Source organism: Hippocampus guttulatus, chromosome 20 (genome assembly GCF_054856545.1).
Source record: "Hippocampus guttulatus isolate MCC_2025c chromosome 20, RoL_Hgut_1.0, whole genome shotgun sequence".
NCBI classification, from domain to species: Eukaryota; Metazoa; Chordata; class Actinopteri; order Syngnathiformes; family Syngnathidae; genus Hippocampus; species Hippocampus guttulatus.
The window spans coordinates 9,422,318-9,443,766 of NC_141280.1; the positions used below are offsets into that span (position 1 = coordinate 9,422,318).

Below are 21,449 nucleotides of genomic sequence, written 5' to 3' on the forward strand. Positions count from 1 at the left end.
TTGCTCTTCCACCTTCCCCTCCATGGTGTGCACACACTCAAAATTGACAACAAGGCACTCTAAAGCAGCCACATTAGTGGCTGTCACATCTGACTTTAAATAAATAAATAAACAAATAAATATACTGTATATCAGGACAGTTTAATGCCACAGTATACCTCCACAAATGAGTTACTACATAGTTGTCAGTCTTTACACGTTTCCAGCAATCACCTTCAAACATGTATCATGATTTTTGAAACAAATCCCTGAATTAATAAAGAACTTCATATGATTATATTGGTCCTACGTAATATTTCATATTAACTGAAAGACAATACAAAAATCATTTATCTACCTGTGATCATAATTAATATTGTTGTCCAATTGATAGCAATCACAATATTTGAAAATACAATGCATTTCATCATCATCGCAAACTACAACCCCAATAAAAAACGCATTGCATTTAAATGAATATCCTCAAATTGAAATACAGTATACAGTATTGTGTTTCGTTGCTAAATAGAGAGGGCATGTTCAAGAAGAAGCCATCCAGGCAAGCACCACCAGCACTGACACATGATTCCAAATCCCGGATGTGCATTTGCTTGACCCGTTGCCTGTGTGCTCACAGTGGTAAGTTCGCGGTTCCATCATATCCCTGACATGACCGTAAGGGTTAACGTGGAACTGGCTCTGTCAGAAAAACAGAAAAGAGAGCACTTACACATTACGGATTACACAAAAACAATATGCAAACAATTTTCTCACATTTTGTTTCACTGATTAACGTTTTACAGAAAAATCCCCAACAAGTCACACAATTGAGAGTCACGTTTTACATTCTGAGAATTACCATTATCATTTGGGAATGAAAAACGACACATGCAAACATATTATCTGAGCAAATAATGGTGAATTTTTTATTTATTTACTTTAGCTCTGTTTAGTTTAGTTTAGCAAATTATTATGAAAATGACGATGGCACAGTAATGCATGAGATTTGTGCAAGTTTCCCACTAGTCTCTTGGAGTTTTAACATAAACAGAAAGCATCCCAAGTTGCACTTACATCATTCGTGAATAAAATCTGAATTTGCGACAAGTTCTTCACCACGTTCTCATACTCTACAATTTCCTCTTGGTTTGAAACAGAGCCTCCCAGAGGGAACCTGTAAGGAATTCATAGCAATGATTAGACTCCCATGATACATATGCCTTGGAGAAGGTCTTGGGGAAAGGCGGGTGGATATTTGTTAGCAACAGAAAGTAGCGCCGCAGACTCTCACTGGTGGTTCAGGTTTGACATATTGGGCTGGCTGAAACATGCTACAATCTTGATTTTGGGGTAGAACAGCAGGAAGGCCAGGCACATCTCATCTGTGGTCGCCAAACCCATCTGCGGAAAGGCAGTATTCATAAAAAAATGTGCTTGTTATCATTGTCTTTTTTTTTTTAATTACTCCTACCTGTGTAGCCCCAGTCCTATCCGAAGTACTGTAGGAGCACTCCACCACAATATCATCTCCCTGCAGCAGATGAGACATCACATATTCAAGAATTAATGACTCTATTTAACTACATAATTCTTTGCTATGCTTCGAAGTTAATTTTTTTATGAAGAAACTTTGCCGTTTATATACAGTAACATTTTGATATGACATTTTGTTTCTCCCTCCTTAGAGATAAGGTGAGAAGCTCCGCCATCCGGGAGGAGCTGAGAGTCGAGCCGCTTCTCCTCCACGTCGAGAGGAGCCAGATGAGGTGGCTCGGGCATCTGATTAGGATGCTTCCTGGTCGCCTTCCTGGTGAGGTGTTGCGGGCATGTCCCACCGGCAGGAGTTCCCGGGGATGACCCAGGACACGCTGGAGAGAATATGTCTCTCAGCTGGGCTGGGAACGCCTCGGGATCCCCCAGGAAGAGCTGGAAGAAGTGACTGGGGAGAGCTAAACAGCTAAAGCTGTTGCCCCAGCGACCCGACCCCAGATAAGCGGTAGAAACTGGATAGATGGATTTTGTTCTCCAGCAGGCACAGAAATGGTAAATAGATGAAAAGAACCCCCCCCCCCCAAAGGAACAAAAATAAAACAAACAACCCCCCCCCCAAAAAAAAACTAAGCTTCTTCAAAAGGAGCACAGTATGGACTTGGAAAAAAAGCTGGGAGTCAACATTACAGCCCAGATGCAGTGGGCAGGCTTTGCAGCCATCAAGGTGCCACCACATCCCATCTGCAGCTGCGCCATAATAGCGAAAGGGAGGAGTGTTGGAGGGGAAGCTAATGAATGTTTGATTGTGTTGTGTATTGTGTTTGTGTGATGGGTGTGTTGTAAACGTCACTATTCTCTGTGGGGTGTCAGCTTTTATTTTTACTTTACTTGAAGTGTCATGTGACGTAATCTCTCCAAGCAGGCAGGCTCACCGGCTTGATGGTCTTGATGCTTCCCAATCTGGTAATCTCTTGCAGGTTGAAGTCATAGTTCAGATTCATGGCGAGAAATCCTAATTGCTCTCCATTTCTATCCGCAGTGTGCAAAACTTGTCACCATCAACATCATCCAAGGCCGTCGTCAAGACCAAATCTCACTTTTCTTACCTGAAATGTCCCACTCGGATCTCTCTCCCAGCTGTATGAGTGTGCACCATCACAGCAAAAACTTGCAAGTCCGGCACAGGATTGACGATCTGGATAGGTGGAAATGTAGAATTAGGAAAGTAGAAATACCCTGCAGGACAGTCGCATGACAAAACAACATACCTGAGAAAAGAGACTGGTGTTACACACGCCATAGGTGCGGAATTTAGTCGCTCGAGGAGGAATGTCGTAGTCGATATGACGAGACGGTGACACGCCCGTGGATAGGATTCCGACATCATGCGGCCGCAGTTGGTCTGTGTAGTGCAGCTTTAGACCCGAGCTGTCAATCCTGCCTGCGATAGACAGACAACCCCCCGCCCCCCCAGATGTTACGTTGAGATTCAAAACAGAAGCTTCACCATACGTGTCATCACTTGCTGTCAAAGTTGTGTACCTGATACGTTGTTTAGGTTGCTGTAATGGATCTCCAGCCTGTAAAACGCAACATTGTCCCCACCTCCGATGGGAATGCCGGTGTTTTCCGGCAGCTCAAAGATCTGCGGTGGCGAATGGATCGATCAACACACAATGGCGTAAGTCAAAGGAGAAAGGCGTGAGAAAATTCACATGGTGGACGCCCAACCTGGCTTCCCACAGCCCAAGCGCCAACAATGCCATAGCAAAGGTCCCCCGAGTGGCCCTGGTAGCACTCGCCGTCATAGGGGGTCGTCACGGATGACGGACAGCTGTAGAGCAGCATGTGGTGGACCAGATCACGGTTCTCAATCACCGGTTCAAACTGAAATGAAAATACGTTGCTAATGAAGAACGCGTTGTTCTTGTTGTTGCATAAACATTTTTTTCTACTTCATTTTGTCAAATTCAATCTTGATGGATGTAAAGAGTTCAAGTTCAAGTGTTAAATGTAAACATAATGGACCATGTGATGGTAAATGGACTCATGTAGTTATAATAAAATAACTCCAAAGTGTAATTAAAACAGTGCTGAAATAAAATAAAATAAAACAAAATAAATAAAATAAAGCTATCACTATGATGAAAATGACATTTTAAATGTATTTTGAAAAAAAAGTCTTCATGTAATACAATTATTTTCTGGAAGTAAAATATTGAATGACTGGCCAATTCATGTTAAGAGAATAAAAGCCAGTGATGAATTACACTGCCCTCCACTCTTGCCCCCCCCCCCCCGCTTAGGATCTAATCTTTTGCTTCTTCTAAATTCAGTTCTTCAATCTAAATAAATTCAGTCCAAAATTTATAAAGTGATTTTCAATGGGGTTGAGGTCTGGGGACTGAGATGGCTTAATTCTCTATCTGGTGAACCATTTCTACGATTTTCAATATGACAGTAAATACTTCAGCAATAAAAGATAAATTTATTTGAAGACTTCTAATATATCTTAGTCACAGGTGCCAATAATTACGATATGACGAAATACACTGACAATAAGATCCAATAAAATGATGTGATATACTTTTTTTTTAACCGTCGACTGATGCACCACAATACATTTCAACAAGTGATGATGGATTCAAAATATTAATATTAAGCAAGTGACCTGAATTATGTGATGCTTGGTGATGAAGGTTGGAAACTTCATGACCCTGCAATGGTAATAAGTGTCCTGCGGAGGAATGGTGATCTGCAAAAAAAAAAAAAAAAAAAAAGGAAGAAATAATAATAATACACACACACACACATACAGTATATATATGTTTTGCAACACACATTATATTTGTAAAGTCAGAATGAAAGCATGACATAATTCCTACGTTTTCCATTGTAGCATTGATGTAGTTTCCTTTTGCCGCAGTAGACCTGGTGACATAATTCAGTAGGTTGAGTTCTTTGAAACCGGCGAGAGCTGCATGGAACCCAATCTCATCCGTCAATCCGTAAGCATAAATCAGCTTCATGGGTTGGGCCTTGCAAATTCCACACAGATACGCAACGGCATGAACGCAAATTGCAAAACAATCGCCGTTGTAAGACAACATTGTGAGACAACAGCAAGTAACCGTGCATGTAAGCTTTTCTTCACCAAAACCGGGTTGGATTACGGACATTCAAAAGAGAACAAACGGTGTTGCTATGGCACTCGCTCATGTCGCACTGGACGAATTAAAGTCACCTTATGGAAGCATTCAGTGGATTGCAATAGGAGAAGACCCAGAAACTGAGGTTAGATGAAACTTGAGCTCCACAATGGACAATTATGTCCTCAACACAATAGAATGAAATTGCAAAATGCCCGAATTGAAAGCTCCACGGTGGGAAACAACAAACAACATGGACTGTAAATGAGAACTTGCTTTTGGCACTTATGACAAGTGATGACTGGAAATTTCTATTTATACTTTATAAAAATTCCGTGTAAATTTGTCACACTCGTAATGATTAATTTAACCTTTTTATTGCATTAAAATATACAATTTAAATACATTAAGAGTAATTGTCATTAAATTTGGTGTGTCCGCACTCTTCATGTGTAGTTATATTTAATTTAAAAGTTATCCCCAAAAAACCCCCTCAAATACCGTAATTAACGTCTGAATATTTGTATGTAATATATGTATTGATTTTTCTGTGTTTTGATCTGCCTTCTGCTGCCAAGTTGGCATTATAAATGAGAATCTATTCTCGATGGTCCAGCCTGGATTGCTAAAGGTTGACTAGGATAAATAGATAAATAAATACATAAATAAGCATCTCCCACTCCTCATGTTTATGATTGCTATGTCCAATTCAACAGGTGGAAGAGTTTGGAGTCCTACTTACGGTGATGGGGAGATCTTGGTGGTCACAAGTTTGCAAGGCCCTGGAAAAGGTCATGAGAGTTTGCCCGTCGCTCTCATTGAGGGCCAGCAGAGTGTAGCTCTGCTGGTGGTCCTCGATGGGGTAGCTGTTTTCTGTGGAAAAATAATCCTACAGGGAGCAAAACTCTCGCATGAGATCACAAATCTGGCCTCGTTTTAATCCCGTGACTTACTTTAAAGTAGTTTCCGTCTGGACCAACTCCCCCCATGACGAGATCGGCCCCTATCATGTCTCCGTTGGGACTCAGGCCGAAGCCGATCCAGCCGGTGGTGTTGACGATGAATTTGAACGTGATGTTCCCCTGTTGGTCATCGAATCCCCACTTGATGCAGACCAGGTGGTCATTGTCCAGGTAGTCCATGAAGGGCAGGCTCGGATCTGACGCTTGCGCTGCTTCGGTCCAGATCAGACACAGGAGAGGAAGGAGAGCGAGCATGATGTGCCGCTGAGACCCGAGTGCTTTGGACTGAGCCCAAAAATACCCTCCTGGCCTTTTGACACACCTGCAGTGCTAGATGAACCCATGTGATATGTCCCCTCCCAAGACCGTAAACCAAACCCTTGGCCAACTCCCTCACCATCATCCCAACCATCATCTATCATTTCTATAGTCTTGAAATATGAGCAGGAATTCAGAAGGGATTTGTGGGGAAAAAAATGTGAAAAAATAATTGTCGGGGAAAAAAAGCAGCATGTGAAGAACAATAAAAAAACAAGATAAAACAATTTATGATTACATTAAATTATGTTCCACTTTAGTTCGTTACTATCCGTGCTTTACATTGATTTTCTTTTTCGATCCAATAATTATCAATGATTTCATCATTAAAATAGTTAAGTCCGCATATTTCTGTTCAAATAACAAATATTGAAAAAAAAAAGTGGAATTTGCTGTTTTTCACAGGTCACGGGAATCTGGAGCCATTCATAGCATAAATTGAGAGTGGTAACCAATCACATTCACACAATCACTTATTATTTTGTTTGAACCAAACACAACATTTGTCAGGTTTCTTCAGTTGCAGCACAACCAAAACATTGGGAAACACATCTGGACCTGTAAAGCATCTTTTAGCCAGCTGGGGACGACACCAACGTATAAAAATTCTTATGGGTCCGTTACGTTGTTTTTTCATGAGGAAAAACAGACGTTTTATATTAAACCGTATTATTCAGAATAATTGTTCCAAGTTGTATTCACTCCTTATATTTGTGTTTTATCGTAGTTTTACCGGTTTCCCCCCCGATCTTTAACAAGCTTATACGGAAACCAATGTTGTTGGAGTAATGTTGATATATATTGTTTGGTTTTTTTATATCAACATTAGTCCAACAACATTGGTTTAAGTATAAACTGTAAAAAAAAAATTCAAACATGTTTTTAAAACTGCATGCTAATGACAGGAGTGGAGGCTTCTGTGATCGAGTCCACCTTTCCGGTTTCCCTTCAACGGTTGCAGGTCACTCCCTCCCTGCTACCAGTATACTCGCACATACACACAACTGGACGGCTCGAATCAATACGGAGCTCCTCTGCGACTTAACGTGGACCCACTGGCTTCCCCCTTTCGCCATCTTTGCCAGTTCAAAGTGTTTAGTTGTTTACAGGAACCGCCGTGTTTACGTCACGCAGAAGAAAAGCGGCGGAAGGAAATGGCCAGCTGAGTGTTGGAAAAGCCTTCAAATCGACTGCTCGGCCCTGCTTTTTTTGTGATGATTGATAAATGCTTCGACTATGGCACTGAAGGTAAGATCAGCAACGTTCCTATGCTGCAATAACCGCGACTTTAACTTGTCGTCTCCATTCCCGTTAGGCTGGCTGACTTGCACTTTCCCCACATGAGCTTTATCGTAACTTTGAAAGTCAAAGTTACGAACCGAGGCGCAAATACATCAAAATATTAGAGATTCTAAACGTGTGGTTGACTCTTAAGGTAACAATGCGAAATAGCAGATGCCACTCATGTTTGGCCTTATGTGGAAAAATGTGTCATTAGGAAAGAGTCTTGTGACATTTTACTACCGTTCAAATGCGGGTCACTTGCAATTTGCAGGGCATGCTGGGAAGTGAAGTCTTTGCTGAAGTGCAAAAAAGCTAATGGTTCACTCATATGACGATTTTTTAAATGTACTTTGTAGTGTATATCAATGGATTGATTTTGAAAATTAAATAAAGAGTATCGCTAAACTGGCAACAATTACTATAATTTATAGAGTTAATTCAGGGGGGCGTACGCTAGTTAAATTAGGACAAGTAAAAAAACAAAACGTAAAAAAACATTTGTGCAGTTACAATTGAGTTTGTTGTCCATGTGTTTGTCAGTTTTATCAAATTACTTCCTGGTTCATGGAGGATGTTGCCATTATGATCGTAATCCTGGACCTTTTATCTCGATCCTCCAAAAAATTGTAGGTTCTTCCTCGGGCCTTCCACACATTTTTATAGAAATAGTAATCCTGTCTATTATGATGTCAAAACGATTGCCGCACAAAAGGTCATTAGAAAAAATAAAGTACCCGCCTAAAACTTTGGACAGTACTGCATTTAAATTACAAATGTTGAAGTCTCCCTGAAATGTGTATTAATGTTCACACACCACAGGGAAGACTGTTGTTTACAACCCTGACATATTTGAATGGTTCAAAATAGTATTTTAAAATGAGGCTTCAAAATTGTGAAAAATGTAAGATGCTCACACTCACAGCCAAGACTAAGGTGCTCTAAAGCAATCACGCCAACCTGAAACCTGGTCGTTGCGCTAGCTATAAAGTCGTAATTTGTTCTGTCTTCACTCTCTGACATATCTGCACTCACAGTCAACAACGAGGCGCTCTAAAAATTAACTTATAGCCACAGGCCCACGCACTTTAAATGAGACCGTTGTGATGACTTTATAAAATAACGTACAGAGAAGTAAATACAAACAGTCAAATTCATCACCAGACTTAAAGTGACGAATAGTGTGTGCCACTTCTAAGACGTATGCTTCTTTTTTCTTGCTTGTTTTTGGTTGACACTAGTATCTAGATACGAATCAGCAAAAAACAGACCAAGGGGAACGAGTTTGTCCAGTTTCATAGTGAGTGCGCTTCTAGACTGCTGGTGTTTCATGCATGTTGGTATATGTTAATGTTGTACCGCCTACAGAGAAATGGCTGAAAACAAACAAACGTGCGCCTTGTCTGTCTTTGTGCTCAGGCACAGGTTTTATATGACTTCACTGCGGAGCCGGGAAACAATGAGCTGACGGTGAAAGAGGGTGAAACGGTCACTATCACCAATCAGGTGAGTTGTTCTCTGTCAGCTTGTAATACAGTGAAAAGCTTAAATAGTACAGTATGAGGACACCATTTTTTATTATATATCTTTAGTGACAAATGGGAGTTGTCTCTCACAAGGGGAAAGACTGCAGCACAAATTCACCGCCGCACACTAAAGTGGAGACACGTGACCGTCCCCAAAAAAAACTCGAGTCCACCCACGGTCTCAACGTGTGCAGAAACACCAGTGTCACAAATGGCCAGAGGAAGGAAATAAAAGAGCAAACATGATGTCATTATAGTCAGAGGCCAACAGTTCAAAGGTCTCTTTGCTATGTTCACTGGACTGCAAAGTTTTCAAAGTCTGAAGCCATTTAGTTCAGAGGCTGCCGCTGTGAGCTCAGATTGATTCCGACACATACGTCTATGTGCGGATGCCTTATAAATAGTGTAATTTTTTGTTTTGTTTTGTTGATTTTGGATGTGCGTATTTATGTTTCTATGTCGGTTCATCAAAACATGCCAAACTGTGGTGTTTAAAAACAAAAAAGTTAGCTGTACTGAATTAATGACATCCACTTTCGCTCGACGTTTTGTCAGTTCCATTACAAAGCGTGTTAGTTGTGCAACCCCGAGGAAACGGAAGTCCGTCATGAACTTAGACAGCAAATTTAACATTCTTGTGTAAGATAAATGAACTCTTGCAAGATCATATTGTTAGTAAAGGACGAAGCAAGCTTAATTTGAATGGCAGTAAATACTCCTTATTCGCAAGGACATGCGGGAGTCATGCTTATTTTTCAAGAAAGACATTTTTTATGACAACCTTTTATGACAAGCGGCAACACATAGAGCAACTAGCCAAGGCAGTGGGATGAGCGAGCTAGCAGGCAGTGGGCCGAGCGAGCTAGCAGCTAGCGCTAGCTGCTAACGTTAGCTTTTGGAAAATGGGTCACAAAATACACCAAGGGGGGGGGGGGGGGGGGGGAATCATAAGCCAAGTACAGAACTGATCCTTGACATTTACGTTTTACGACATTTACATTTAAGGAACTGATCCTTAACACGCTGCTGAAACAAAGCGTGAACTGAAAATAACGTTGACTTCTGCAAAGGTCTGTGTGAGCACCTTGTGTCGTGGTAATACTGGACTTGTTCTTTTTTTTTCTTTCTTTTAAACAAGAATTATTGTGTATCCAAGTCCACTGCTTGGGAACAAATTGAGATGTCAGACTAACTTTCAATTGATTCATTGGTGTGTATCCAAAATGGTTTCTAATTTGGGTTACAGCACATTGGTGGTGGCTGGATTGAAGCGCAGAACTCCCGAGGGGATGTGGGACTGGTGCCTATAGACTACGTAGAGGTGAGAGCAACACACACAACTAAAGGTCACACATCCTGTACTGTATTCTAAAACAAACCAAAAACAACAACAACAAAAAAAAACGCAAGCAGATAGCTACCCACCCGCCCGAAAGTAAAATCTCAACAGGAAGCGCCTCCTCGAGAGCTTTGCTGATTCGGTCGTCTCGGCTCATCCGTTTGACCTGCTGGAGTGACTTCACTGTAAGGATGAGATTCCCTCTGGAGTCCCTTGTGGAGTGTTCAAAAATACGGTTAAAAGTCAAGGCTTGCTCCGTACGGATATAGACATATCAAACAATGTTATTTGTCAGTCTTTGGGGATCCGCGGAGGTCAAGACACACAGAAAGCCCTTGAAGATTCTCCTCGTCATACCATTTAGTTACGAGGTTGCAAGCTATCTTTTTCGAGGAGGCTCGACATAAAAATGAAGGAACGAAGGTGAGGCTGTTCATTTCTGAACTTGTCTCTACAAGGCAAGAGCAAGAGACACAATGACACGTTGGTTGAGTCTATTTTTTGTTGTTTTGTGTGAAAGTGCGTTTGTGAGTTGATTTTGAAACATGACTGTCGTAAATGTGTTGTCCGTTATTGTTGTTCTTTTCTATGGCTTCAATCAGCTGTATGGCGATGTTTTGAATTCGAAAGTCATATTTCATTTTTTGTCCATTTACTTGTACGAGAAGGCTGATGAATGCGATTTGAGGTGCTCACTACCTGAAAAATTTTCTTCTGTGGCTGCTACCAGCAATGTCTTCTTCCAAAATGACCAAAACATGCACGGTATGAGGTGTCTGTTTTATTTTATTATGATAATGAAAATACCGGCACACGTGTTCCTTTTATTGCATTCAAATAAGCGCACGCAATTGGTCTGTTTTTTTTTGTTGTTTTTTTTGTATAAACTTCCAGTGGAACGTTGTCGCGTTACCGCCGAGGAATGCACCTGTAAAAGTCATAAAGTCTCATTTTGGATTTTTTTTCTTCTCTGCTATCCTTCTCATCTGCAGCTCAACAAATCGGCCCTCCCGTCGTTCCCCGCGGCAGGAACTGCCGCGCCGGCCGCCGGCGTCGGCAACATCGTAAATTCGGATCTCTCCTTCTTTGACGCCTTTGCCCCTACGTCGACGCAGCAAAACCAGGTAATGCGGATACTTTGTCACTCCAAACAGCGCCAGAAATGCTCTCTTTGTTGTACCCCCCCCCCACACACACACGCACATTCTGTGCAACCCACATGCACATAAATGCAGAAGTGAGAGCCCTTAAATGTCATCCAGCTTGTGTCATGTTTGCATTTTAGCATACTAGAAGGAAATGAGCTGGAACAGGAAGTTCCAAGGAAATGAGTTTACTGCTGCATCGGTACAAATCTGGGCAAAGAAAGCGGATGAGTCAAGGAATACCCCCCCCCCCCCTCCGCTCACTCTCAAACTCACGCACACGTTCCCTTTACTTTTCCCCCTCTCCATTCCTCAACCTTCTCTTCCTTCCCCCAAGGTGGACACTAGGCGCTTGAGCCCCCAGCCCGACACCCCTGATACCCCAGTTTCCCCCTACTTTACTTCCCCCGATGAGGTAACCGCCACCCGGGGATGGTCAAAGGGGGCGAGCGGCATAATCCGCCTCCAAAAACCCCTCGCGCCAATCGGCCCCTCCCCGTCTGCCTCCCGTTGCCTGTGCAAAAGCATGACCTCACACTAACTGTTCATCGCCCTTAACACGCGTTGATTTTGATTGTTTGAATCAGCACATTAGGGATTATGATCAATGTATTGCAAATCATTCGGGCTTACTATGGAAAAAAAAAAAACATCACAGTGAATCTAAAAAAAAAATAAAAATAAAAAAAAGTCTACACACCCTTGTTCACATGCCATATTTTGGTGACACGAAAAAAAAATGAAACCAAACAAGTTTGATCATTTTAAAAACTGGATATCTCACCCAAAAAAAAAAGAAAAATCGGACTTGTAAAGGTTTAGATCACAAAATCCTGTCATTTGAAGAAGGGTGTGTTGGCTTTTTATATCCACTGTATATTCTGGAAAACACTGTTGGAATATTGCGCACCATTCAAATCATACGATGGCTGATGCGTTTTCTTTTTATCTGTTTATTTATTTGTTTATTTTTAATAAGTATAAGTAAGGGCTTATTATTAACTCATTCAATCCCAGCCATTTTCACTGGAGCAACCCCCTCAATTCCAGCGTTTTACCGGATTTTGACTGATCTTGCAAGGCCCACAGAATATTTGGTTCTAACGCTATATAAACATGGACCCTACCAAAATAAATTTTGGACTCTCTTCTTTCAGCAGGAAAAAAAAATATTTCTATCTTTTTCCATTCTTCAGCAATTGGCATTACAAAATGGCTAAGTTTTATGAAAATGGCGATTCCTGGGAAAAAAACTGAGAAAAAGAGCTTTTTGTAAAAGCATGCATTTCAAGCACGTGAGGCACCACTGCCATCTACTGGTCGCTTTTTTAAATGATTTACAATGCAAACGGCTTATTCTCATACACTGATTGCATCAGACCCTCCTCCTCTCTATGACGCAAAAAAAAAGACTTACACGTACAAGTACGTCCTTGGTAGGCGGGGCCTAATTTTAAAAAGACGTACAAGTACGTCTTGTGGAATGAAAGAGTTAATTGACTACCAAGTCTGCCTTTTACTAGCCCTCAGCTAAGAGGGACTTCAAAGGCAAATATGTGCTCCGCATGCATGTGGAAGCCTTCAAGGTTTTCGAGTGCATGCTCGGCAACCGTCCCAACGGCAAAAACCGAATGGGCTACGTTGAAAGGTAATTGTATCAATCTATACCGTTCTGCGCTTGACGTTGCAGGCCAACAGCAATGGCAACGATCCCTGGTCATCGTGGAACGCGGACTCCTCGGCAGGCGCCTCCAACAACTCGGCGTCCAATCCGGAGGGCACCCAGACTGGCAGGGCGGCCGCGGGCGACTCCTGGGGCGTCGCCGCTCAGGGTCACCCTCAGGCCTACCAGGGTCCAGGTAAGAACACAGGCTTACCTCTGTGGTTTTTGTCGCAAAGATGACTAGAAGAGCCAAGCGCTGTCCATGAAAGTGGAATGGTGAATTATTTTGGGTGTGTAATTTAGGTCACACTGTGAGTGCCTTCCATGTGGTGCGAAAGAAAAAGCATAAGGGCAGACTGGTGTAATCATTACATCCCCTGGTCCTCAGGTTAGAGGGGTGAGGCGACTCTTAATCGTCATGTTGAAGGGTGCGTGTCTCTTAAAAAGTCTGAGGCAAGATTCATTTGTGTCATGTATTTTTGTTGAGCTTCTTGCTAGTATGATTTTGAATACAAAGCACAAAATATAAATACAGTGTACCTGTTCTGAATGGCCTGCCAATTACTTCCCCAAAAGTGCTCCGCTATGGGATTGCATTTCCATAAGAACTGTGTAAGAATATGCAGAAGTGGTTTTTTTTCCATGCAACTTGACACAAATGAAATATGTCGCCCATGTAGAAAAAAAAAATCTGCAGCTGTGTGTCGTCTGACCCAGCAGATAGTGCGCGCCTGTCGTGATTTTTTTGGGAAAAGTTGGACTCACGCATGAGTCAAGCAGGCAAAATTACGGCTGACCTCAATTCTCCCATTTGTTTTTGTGAAAGGAAAACAACATCGGAACAGAATGAACAGACTTTTTCCCTCTTTGTTTCTCTCCTCTCTTTCCAAAGACATCTACCCCTATCCTTACCTTATCGATTGCACAGGTATGCGATGCATGGTGTGCCCACGAGCCCGATTTTCTTTTGTGACAGGCAAATATTAAAAGCATGTGACAACTTTTGCTCTTCATATTAACACTGTTGATTATTTGGTACAAGCTGCGACTGGTTATCTATAAAAAGAAAATGGCGCCAAAAAGTGAAATCACCACCACCGGGCGTGATGAATTCTATCTGACAGTTGAGGTGAAAGCGACTAATGTTGGCAACTAATCCATGCGCGGGACGGATTTTGCTGCTTGCCAGAACGATCTGATTTATTTCTCCAGTTTTAATAGCACATTTCCTTGAAGCAGGTCTGTAAAACTGACTCATGTCAAGTTCAGCAAGTTGTTTTCCAACTTGCTTGGTGCTGTTGAAATGCAACTGATCGCTTGGGGCCCGGATGATCTGCATAATACAAATACTGCTACTGGTTACTCTAAAATGGTTCAATGATTTGTTGTTTACGATGATACTAATGCAGCGTGTTATACCGGAGACAAATTCCTTGTGTGTTCTACATACTTGGCCAATAAAGATGATTCTGATTCTGATTCTGATAAGGGACGGCTCGACGTGCTCGTCGTTATTTGCTTTGTGGAGTTTCTGTGAGGTTTGAAACATATCGCCGTCAAAAAAAAAAAAAGTGTCCCGAAAATGTTGTCATTCTCGTTTTTAATGACTTCTTTAAAATGCAGTCTTCAAACCGGTGCGCCAATCGAGTCGGATAGCACATTGAGGTCAAAATACAACATGGTGGGATCAAAATAGCGTTCCACTTTTTATGTGTGTATTTACGCAGATTTCTTTTTTTTCCCCCAAAACAATAAGTCGCTCTGAATGTCAACACTCAGTTTTGGACTAAGTTGTAACCAACACAAAAAACAGAGAGCTGTCTAAGCTTTGACAACAAGCAATTGTGAAGCTGAGACACGATAAGGAACATTACAGCCGCGCATCAAATTTACCAGACGTGACAAGGAGGGCAAAGGACGATGTCTTAATCGCAACCATTGTTGACTATTTTGGTCCACTTGCTTCCAGGAGCTGAAGATGACGAATGGGACGACGAGTGGGACGACAAGTCCACCGCCGGTTACGGCGAGGGCGAATCGGGAGACGGCAACGCCATGCAGCGAGGCGGCGCTCATGCGTCAATGAAACTCAAGTAAGGTTTCATCGTTTTGGAGCGGCGCTTGAGGTCTCCACTTGGGCCAAAAATCGGAAAATCATACGCTGTTATTCCATTTCGATGACATCATGAAGTCAAGATGGCGCCCGAGTAGGCAGCCGTCAGCAAGTGCTCTCATGAGCCTTGCTTTTTTTTGTTGTTTTTTGGTTTGTTTTGTCACTTTGTGTTTGTTGTTACATCGTGTGGACCTGATGTGGACTTTTTTCAGAATTATTTGGCCACGACATTCATCAAGGAGGAAACTCTGTGCTTGGTGGTTGCGCCTTCTCGGCAGCATGGGTATGCCAGCACTATTTTTGCCTGGGAGGAATGTCGGCGCCATTTGACTGTCGTTGCTGGACAGTCCCGGGGCGCTTGTGTCTTGCGCCTTTTATGGGCAGCATTTTTCACAGCCCCGCTTTGTTCAGCGGAGAGATCGGTGCTGTTGAACGGTCTGCGGCTGGATGGATGTAAGGCTTGAGGAGCCGACGATGAGAAGAAAGGAGCGTTAGCGCTGATGCGGATGTGGAATTGGGAGTCGCGGCTTGGAATTGAAGTGGATTTACATGGGACAGGAGATGTGAGCCAATCTCTTTTTCGTCAATGGACGCTACAGCTTCGTGTTTGCTTTCAAAACTTAGCTTGTAGCCGACGTGTGCACATTTTCAGCATGGCGTCTCTGATCCACTGGTGAAAGGACACTTTGATCCTCTCCTCTTTCATCTATAACTGCTTCAGAGAACAAAGTGGATGCAGAAAAGTGGTGAAGATTGCACGACTGTCTGTGTCCTATGTGTTGTGTTGTGTTATTTTTGTTATTTTGACTTCAAAATGGCGCCGCGTGAGTGGCTGCCTTTCCAGCAGCTCCTATATTTTGTTGTTCTACTTCTTCCTTTCATTAACTTTGCTGCTGTGAATCTGGAATTTCTCCATTGCGAGACTAATAAAGGTTTATCTTATCTTATCTTATCTTAGAGCATCTTTCTACACAGATTCAGTGTCTTTTGAAAGACACTTTCATGTGTCCCTTTATTGGAACCGGTTTAAAGATCTACTTTGAGGGTGTGACATACAAAATACTTCCAACCTGAGTTTCCTGATTTTTCGACATCCGTTTGCTTATCATACCCCTCCCAAAAAAAGATACATGTTTATCTGAGGCATTCTGGATGTTGTCTTCATCAGATGGCTACTCAAGCGCTGCGCAAGGTCTGTCTATAGTCAGTCCTTCAAAATAAAAGCCGGATTATAATTACAGTGTCACCACACTTTCTAAAGCCAAGTGTTGGCTTATTTAACAGTCACACTTAATAAAGAAGCACAAAATTGTTTGCGCATGACTGCTAAGTATGCCACTGTGGAGCCAAATAACCTGTGGTGAAAGTGTTATTTTACCCCTTTGCTTTTATTTTGAAGGCCTGTTTTTTTTTTGTTTAGTTTTTTTGACAGGCTAATGTCCCTTAAACTCGTCTCAGTGTTGCGAAGCAGATCGAAAGGCTTGCTATTGCCTTGAGTTGTTAAAAAAAAAAAAAAACCAAGCCTGGACTGTTGAATATGTCTTGCCGTCTCTTCTTGTCCACCGACACTTCATTTCAAATATCACCTCAGCATCACGTTTCTGTTTTGCCTTTCAGGTTTCCTGGGTTCTCAAAGTCTGGTCCCGAGTTGTACCTCCTGTGCAAGCAGATTGCAAAGGGCAAGGACAAGCTACCAATTTATGTAGGTTCTATTATTTGGTCAGTATGGTTCGAGACACTTGAACATTTGAAATGAGCTTACTGGTGAAGAATTATTCTGTGCTCAGGACTGACATTACACCCTTGTCCATGTGATTTCCCGCTCGTAAAAAGGCCCTGAAAAATCAATTGACTCGTTTCTGTAGATGGGCGAGGTTGGCCCGGTGTGGCTTTACCCGGAATCGCAGCTGGACTGTGTGGTGGCCGACCCCAAGAAAGGCTCCAAGATGTACGGCCTCAAGAGCTACATCGAGTACCAAATCACACCCAACGTAAGCGGCCCCGCTCCTGCCGCGGCTTTCACTCCGCCGTGCTGTCCGCTTGGTGCGTTAACTCGCCGCCATGCCCATTTCAGACCACGAACCGACCCGTCAATCACAGATACAAGCACTTTGACTGGCTGTACGAGAGGCTCCTGGACAAATTCGGCTCGGCCATTCCCATCCCGTCCTTACCGGACAAGCAGGTAACAGGTGAGTGTCGCTCTTGTCGCATCTTTTGTCAACGTGCTAGTGTGATGAGTGTGATCTCACTTTTTTTTTTTTTTTTTTTTTTGGTCTATGCCAGGGCGCTTTGAGGAAGAGTTCATTAAGATGCGAATGGAGCGGTTGCAGGGCTGGATGAGCAGGATGTGCAGGCACCCAGTCGTTGCCAGCAGTGAAGTATTTCAGCTGTTCCTCACGTATAAGGATGAGAAGGTACGGCGTCTTCACTTTGTACTGTCTTGTTGTTTGAGGCGATAGAAAATGTTCATGGCAGCAAATATGTATTTGTCTACGCCAGGGGTGGCCAACCAGTCAGAGACTAAGAGGCAATTTTTTTTACTGTTACTGCAAAGAGCCACACACACACACACACACACACACACACACACTCACACTCACACACACGTACTGGGCACCCCTGCCCTAAAAACGGAGGCAATTCGCTGACTATCTTAGCACTTAGCACCGTTGTCTGCGCATGAGCGGTGATTCAGTCATCTGATTGGTTGCCCTCTATGTCAATCAAGTAACGGGATTTATGATAGGCTGACGTAGTACGTTCTGTGCGTTAAGCACCGTTGTTTGAATGGCAGCGCCATCGCTGAGGCGTTTTCGACAATTGTCGTGTGAAAGCCCGGGAGCCGCGTGGAAGCAGCCAAAGAGCCGCATGCGGCTCGCGAGCCGTGGGTTGGCCACCCCTGGTCTACGCGTTTACTGTACTTTAACTTGATACAAGGTGTCCATTTGTTTTGTCACTGGAAAGCAAATCATCTGAATATTGTCTCACTTGAACCACGCAATATAAATCCGGCCTCATAACAAAGTGCCGATATGTGATGCAAAAAAAAAAAAAAAGTATTTGAATGGCGCAGGACTGGAAAACGGGCAAGAGAAAAGCAGAAAAGGACGAGACGGTGGGAGTGATGATCTTCACCACGATCGAGCCTGATGCCGCTGATTTGGATCCTATCGAAGTGTGAGTGAAAGAATCGCAAAGCATCCCTCATAATCACTCACTGGCCTTTTTTTTATTTATTTATTTTTTTTTGGGTGGGCGTTCGCACACAGGGAGCAGAAATGCGAGCAGTTCAACAGGTTTACCAAAGCAATGGACGACGGGGTGAAGGAAATCCTCACGGTGGGCCACGAGCACTGGAAGCGCTGCACGGGCCGTACGTACACACCGCCGAAAAAAAACGCCATCGATATTTGTCCATCATTTGAAATCCCAATTCCCCCTTTTCTGTGAATCCAGCTCTGCCAAAAGAATACCAACGAATCGGTAAAGCCTTCCAGAACCTCTCCTCGGTGTTCACCAGCAGCAGCTACCAAGGTACTGCGATATTGCGAAATATGTTTTGTCGTCACTATGCTCATCCAGGAAGTGATTGTGAATGTTTGGGGGGGCTATGCTTCACTCCAAGCGCCGCGGGGAATGATGTCATGGCGAGAAATCTAATCGGAGCGTCTCATCACATTGCTCTGATGTCACGGTCACTCGGACGGGATCAAGGCCGTTTTGCGACGTCTTCTAATATGCCGTGACGCACACCGGCGATGGCAATTATTCAAGAAATTGCGAATGGAATAATTTGGAGTGCAACTGGATATCGGAATCACTTATAAAAATTGCCACTTGGAGTGTAGTTGGACGGATTTTTGCATTATTAACTCATTCAGTGCCAGCCAATTCTAGGCCAAGTCTGAAAAGACGTTTAAAAACGTCTTTGGGAGTGAATGAGTTTAGAAAGTAAAATAAAATCATCTTCCGCCTGTAGGTGAGGAAACGCTGACTGATGCCATGACGGCCGCAGGGAAGACCTATGAGGAAATAGCGCAGTTGGTAGCAGAGCAGGTAGGCACTCATTATTTCAATGAATTTCAAGTCATCTCTATTATTATTATTATTATAGTAATTCTTATGACTTTTTTTTTTTTTTTTAATCCGCCAATTCTGTCTTCACTTGTTCAAAGTATCCCCGATTGTAGTTTCTAAATCTGACTGAAATGTTGCTTTTTGTTGCCGGCTTCTGAAACTGGCCTTTTGTTTTGCCGCGGCATGGAGGAGGAATTGTGTGGTAAGACTTGACGATCCAGACATGCGAGATTTATTTTATTTATTTATTTTTTAAAGTTATGGTTTGATCTCAAAGGTCTTACCATTAGATGTCCCCTTAGCGAACAAATAGCGGGCACATTCAAATAGAAAAAATCTCTTCTTTCAGGAATCTGCAATACTGGATGCATATTAGCTTTTCCCCATGTTCCCACTTATCAGTTGTGCGCTACTTCCCGCTTAGATATCCCTGACATGTTCAACAATGCTCTTCCTTTCAGTTCTAATCTAGACATGTTTTTGCATCTGGTTTGTATCTGTGTGCCTGTCATCGAATCCAATCCAGCCCAAGAAGGACCTCCACTTCCTCATGGAGACCAACAACGAGTACAAAGGTTTGCTTGGATGCTTCCCGGACACCATTGGCGTTCATAAGGTACAGCAGCCTCCACGTTCAGAATGCTATCCGTTACCTATAGCATGAAACTCTCAGGTGAGCTCAACGGAGCTCAGCGGCTATCATGTCATTATCAATTAATCGGCATCAGGTGAAAACGATGAGCTTTCTCGATTTTCTTCCATCATGTATGGAATGTAGCATTTTGAGTTTTTGTGCTAAAGAGAGGGGCAGAAAATTGTTTTGTTCGTTAGTATGGGAAGACCAACGATTTTGACATGTCTCCCTCTCTTGTGGCGCAGGCCGCCATTGACAAAGTGAAGGAAGGCGACAAGTTGGTGGCCACGAATAAAATCACCCCTCAGGAAAAGGTCACGATGGCGAAACGAGTCAGCACCATGTCTTATGCGTTACAAGGTACGGGAGCGGCGTTCGGTGGGGTGACTCGCCCGGCGCATTCTGACCGTTTTGTCTCGCTTGAATCTCCCAGCTGAGATGAACCACTTCCATAGCAACCGTATCTACGACTACAATCGCGTCATGCAGCTCTACCTGGAAGAACAAGTCAAGTTTTACGAGACGGTAAAGAACAATTCTGTCACATGTAATTAGACCCCCCCCCCACACACCCACACACACTATTTGGATAAATGCTCTGCTCAGCCACCCCTTAACGGCCTTCTTTTTTGTTTATGCTCTTTGTGAACCGCCAGATCGCTGCAAAGCTGAGACAAGCTCACAGTCAGTTCACGACAATGTGAACGGGACTGTCAAGGTGCGGCCGAAGAAGTCCACATCCCAAATTTTCCCTCGTACTGCCGCTTGCGTCTCTCTCTCTCTCTCTCTCTCTCTCTCTCTGTCTCTCGCTCTTTTTTTATTCACTTTTCATCCCTCCTTATCCCCTAGATGGATTTTTTTGAGCGCTAAACGGCGTTTAAAATAGAAAGGCCCAGCGCTGATTGCAGATGATGACACGCAATTATTGTTCCCTTTTTCTTTTTAAAGATCTTGCGGGCTGGTAGCGGGAACAAAACACGCAAAAACGCAATTTACACAACTGAGAAATAGCCGTGACACTGTAGGCGCTTTAAAAAAAACACCTTCAATTCAGAACTCAGCAAATTTATCGCGGAAACTACTCGGTGCCTTTTCATATGAATGTGTATGTTCGACATGTTTTCGGCGTCGCATCCCTCGAAGGAAACAATGTGTGCGTGTTTGTGTGTCCGCCACCTCCTTTCTTCCTGCACTTCCTGTTTAGATGACGGGAAGCTCCGCCCCTTCCAGTCCTCTACCCACGTGCCTTGCTTAGTTGAACTGGGGGGGAAAACAAACAAAAAAAGAGAGCGAGAGCTTCAATCCAATTCCATTTTTTTTTTCATTTGATGGACGTTTACATTTCAAGACCGAATGCGCATTTAATGACTATGAATGGATCCCCACCGCCTTTAATCGGAGTCTGACGTTTTTATATGAAGGTGTAGGACCTATAGAGCACATATGCAGTTTGTTTTTGCTTTTCGCTTGCAATCAATCTCTACTTTTTTTTTTCATGTGATACACATCTATCATATATGTATAAATACATATTTAATAAGCACGTTGACCGGCATCATGGGTGCATATGTACAATGTAAGTGAGGCCTGTTTGACAAATTGAAGGGTCTGTTGTGGTCAGTGCAAACTGACATCTATCGTTTTTGTAAAGGCAGACTTTGAAGGTGAAGGTGCATTGGCTCATATTTGTACATGTGTGCCTAATGAAGTGGCTGGTGAGTGTACAATACATACAAATAAATATACACTATTCCATCAGGTGCCGTTTT

The 21,449-nt window shown here is 42.9% G+C and overlaps 2 protein-coding genes across 3 annotated transcripts; one reads left to right on the top strand and one right to left on the bottom strand.

Annotated features, from left to right (window-relative positions):
- Positions 1-222: 222 nt before the first annotated feature.
- On the bottom strand, positions 223-5,993 carry LOC147187945 (DBH-like monooxygenase protein 2 homolog). Its single transcript, XM_086101059.1, has 14 exons — positions 5,979-5,993; positions 5,573-5,911; positions 5,362-5,508; positions 4,356-4,508; positions 4,142-4,225; positions 3,202-3,357; positions 3,013-3,115; positions 2,739-2,911; positions 2,577-2,665; positions 2,403-2,499; positions 1,451-1,510; positions 1,271-1,380; positions 1,054-1,153; positions 223-678 (listed from the first exon to the last, which is right to left on the bottom strand). The coding sequence occupies exons 1-14, from the start codon at positions 5,991-5,993 to the stop codon at positions 520-522; spliced, it is 1,785 nt and encodes a 594-aa protein (XP_085957185.1). The 3' UTR covers positions 223-519.
- An 867-nt stretch (positions 5,994-6,860) lies between these two features.
- On the top strand, positions 6,861-21,438 carry LOC147187946 (sorting nexin-9-like). Of its 2 annotated transcripts, XM_086100387.1 has the most exons (19): positions 6,861-7,147; positions 8,422-8,480; positions 8,600-8,686; positions 9,953-10,027; positions 11,038-11,169; positions 12,881-13,049; positions 14,823-14,946; positions 16,584-16,668; positions 16,832-16,957; positions 17,041-17,158; positions 17,253-17,383; positions 18,043-18,146; positions 18,239-18,342; positions 18,426-18,503; positions 18,949-19,025; positions 19,573-19,662; positions 19,926-20,040; positions 20,114-20,205; positions 20,337-21,438. In XM_086100387.1, the coding sequence occupies exons 1-19, from the start codon at positions 7,114-7,116 to the stop codon at positions 20,382-20,384; spliced, it is 1,848 nt and encodes a 615-aa protein (XP_085956513.1). In that variant the 5' UTR covers positions 6,861-7,113; the 3' UTR covers positions 20,385-21,438. The 2 variants fall into 2 exon arrangements, with proteins under 2 accessions (XP_085956513.1, XP_085956514.1); XM_086100388.1 differs by lacking the exon at positions 8,422-8,480.
- Positions 21,439-21,449: the final 11 nt, after the last annotated feature.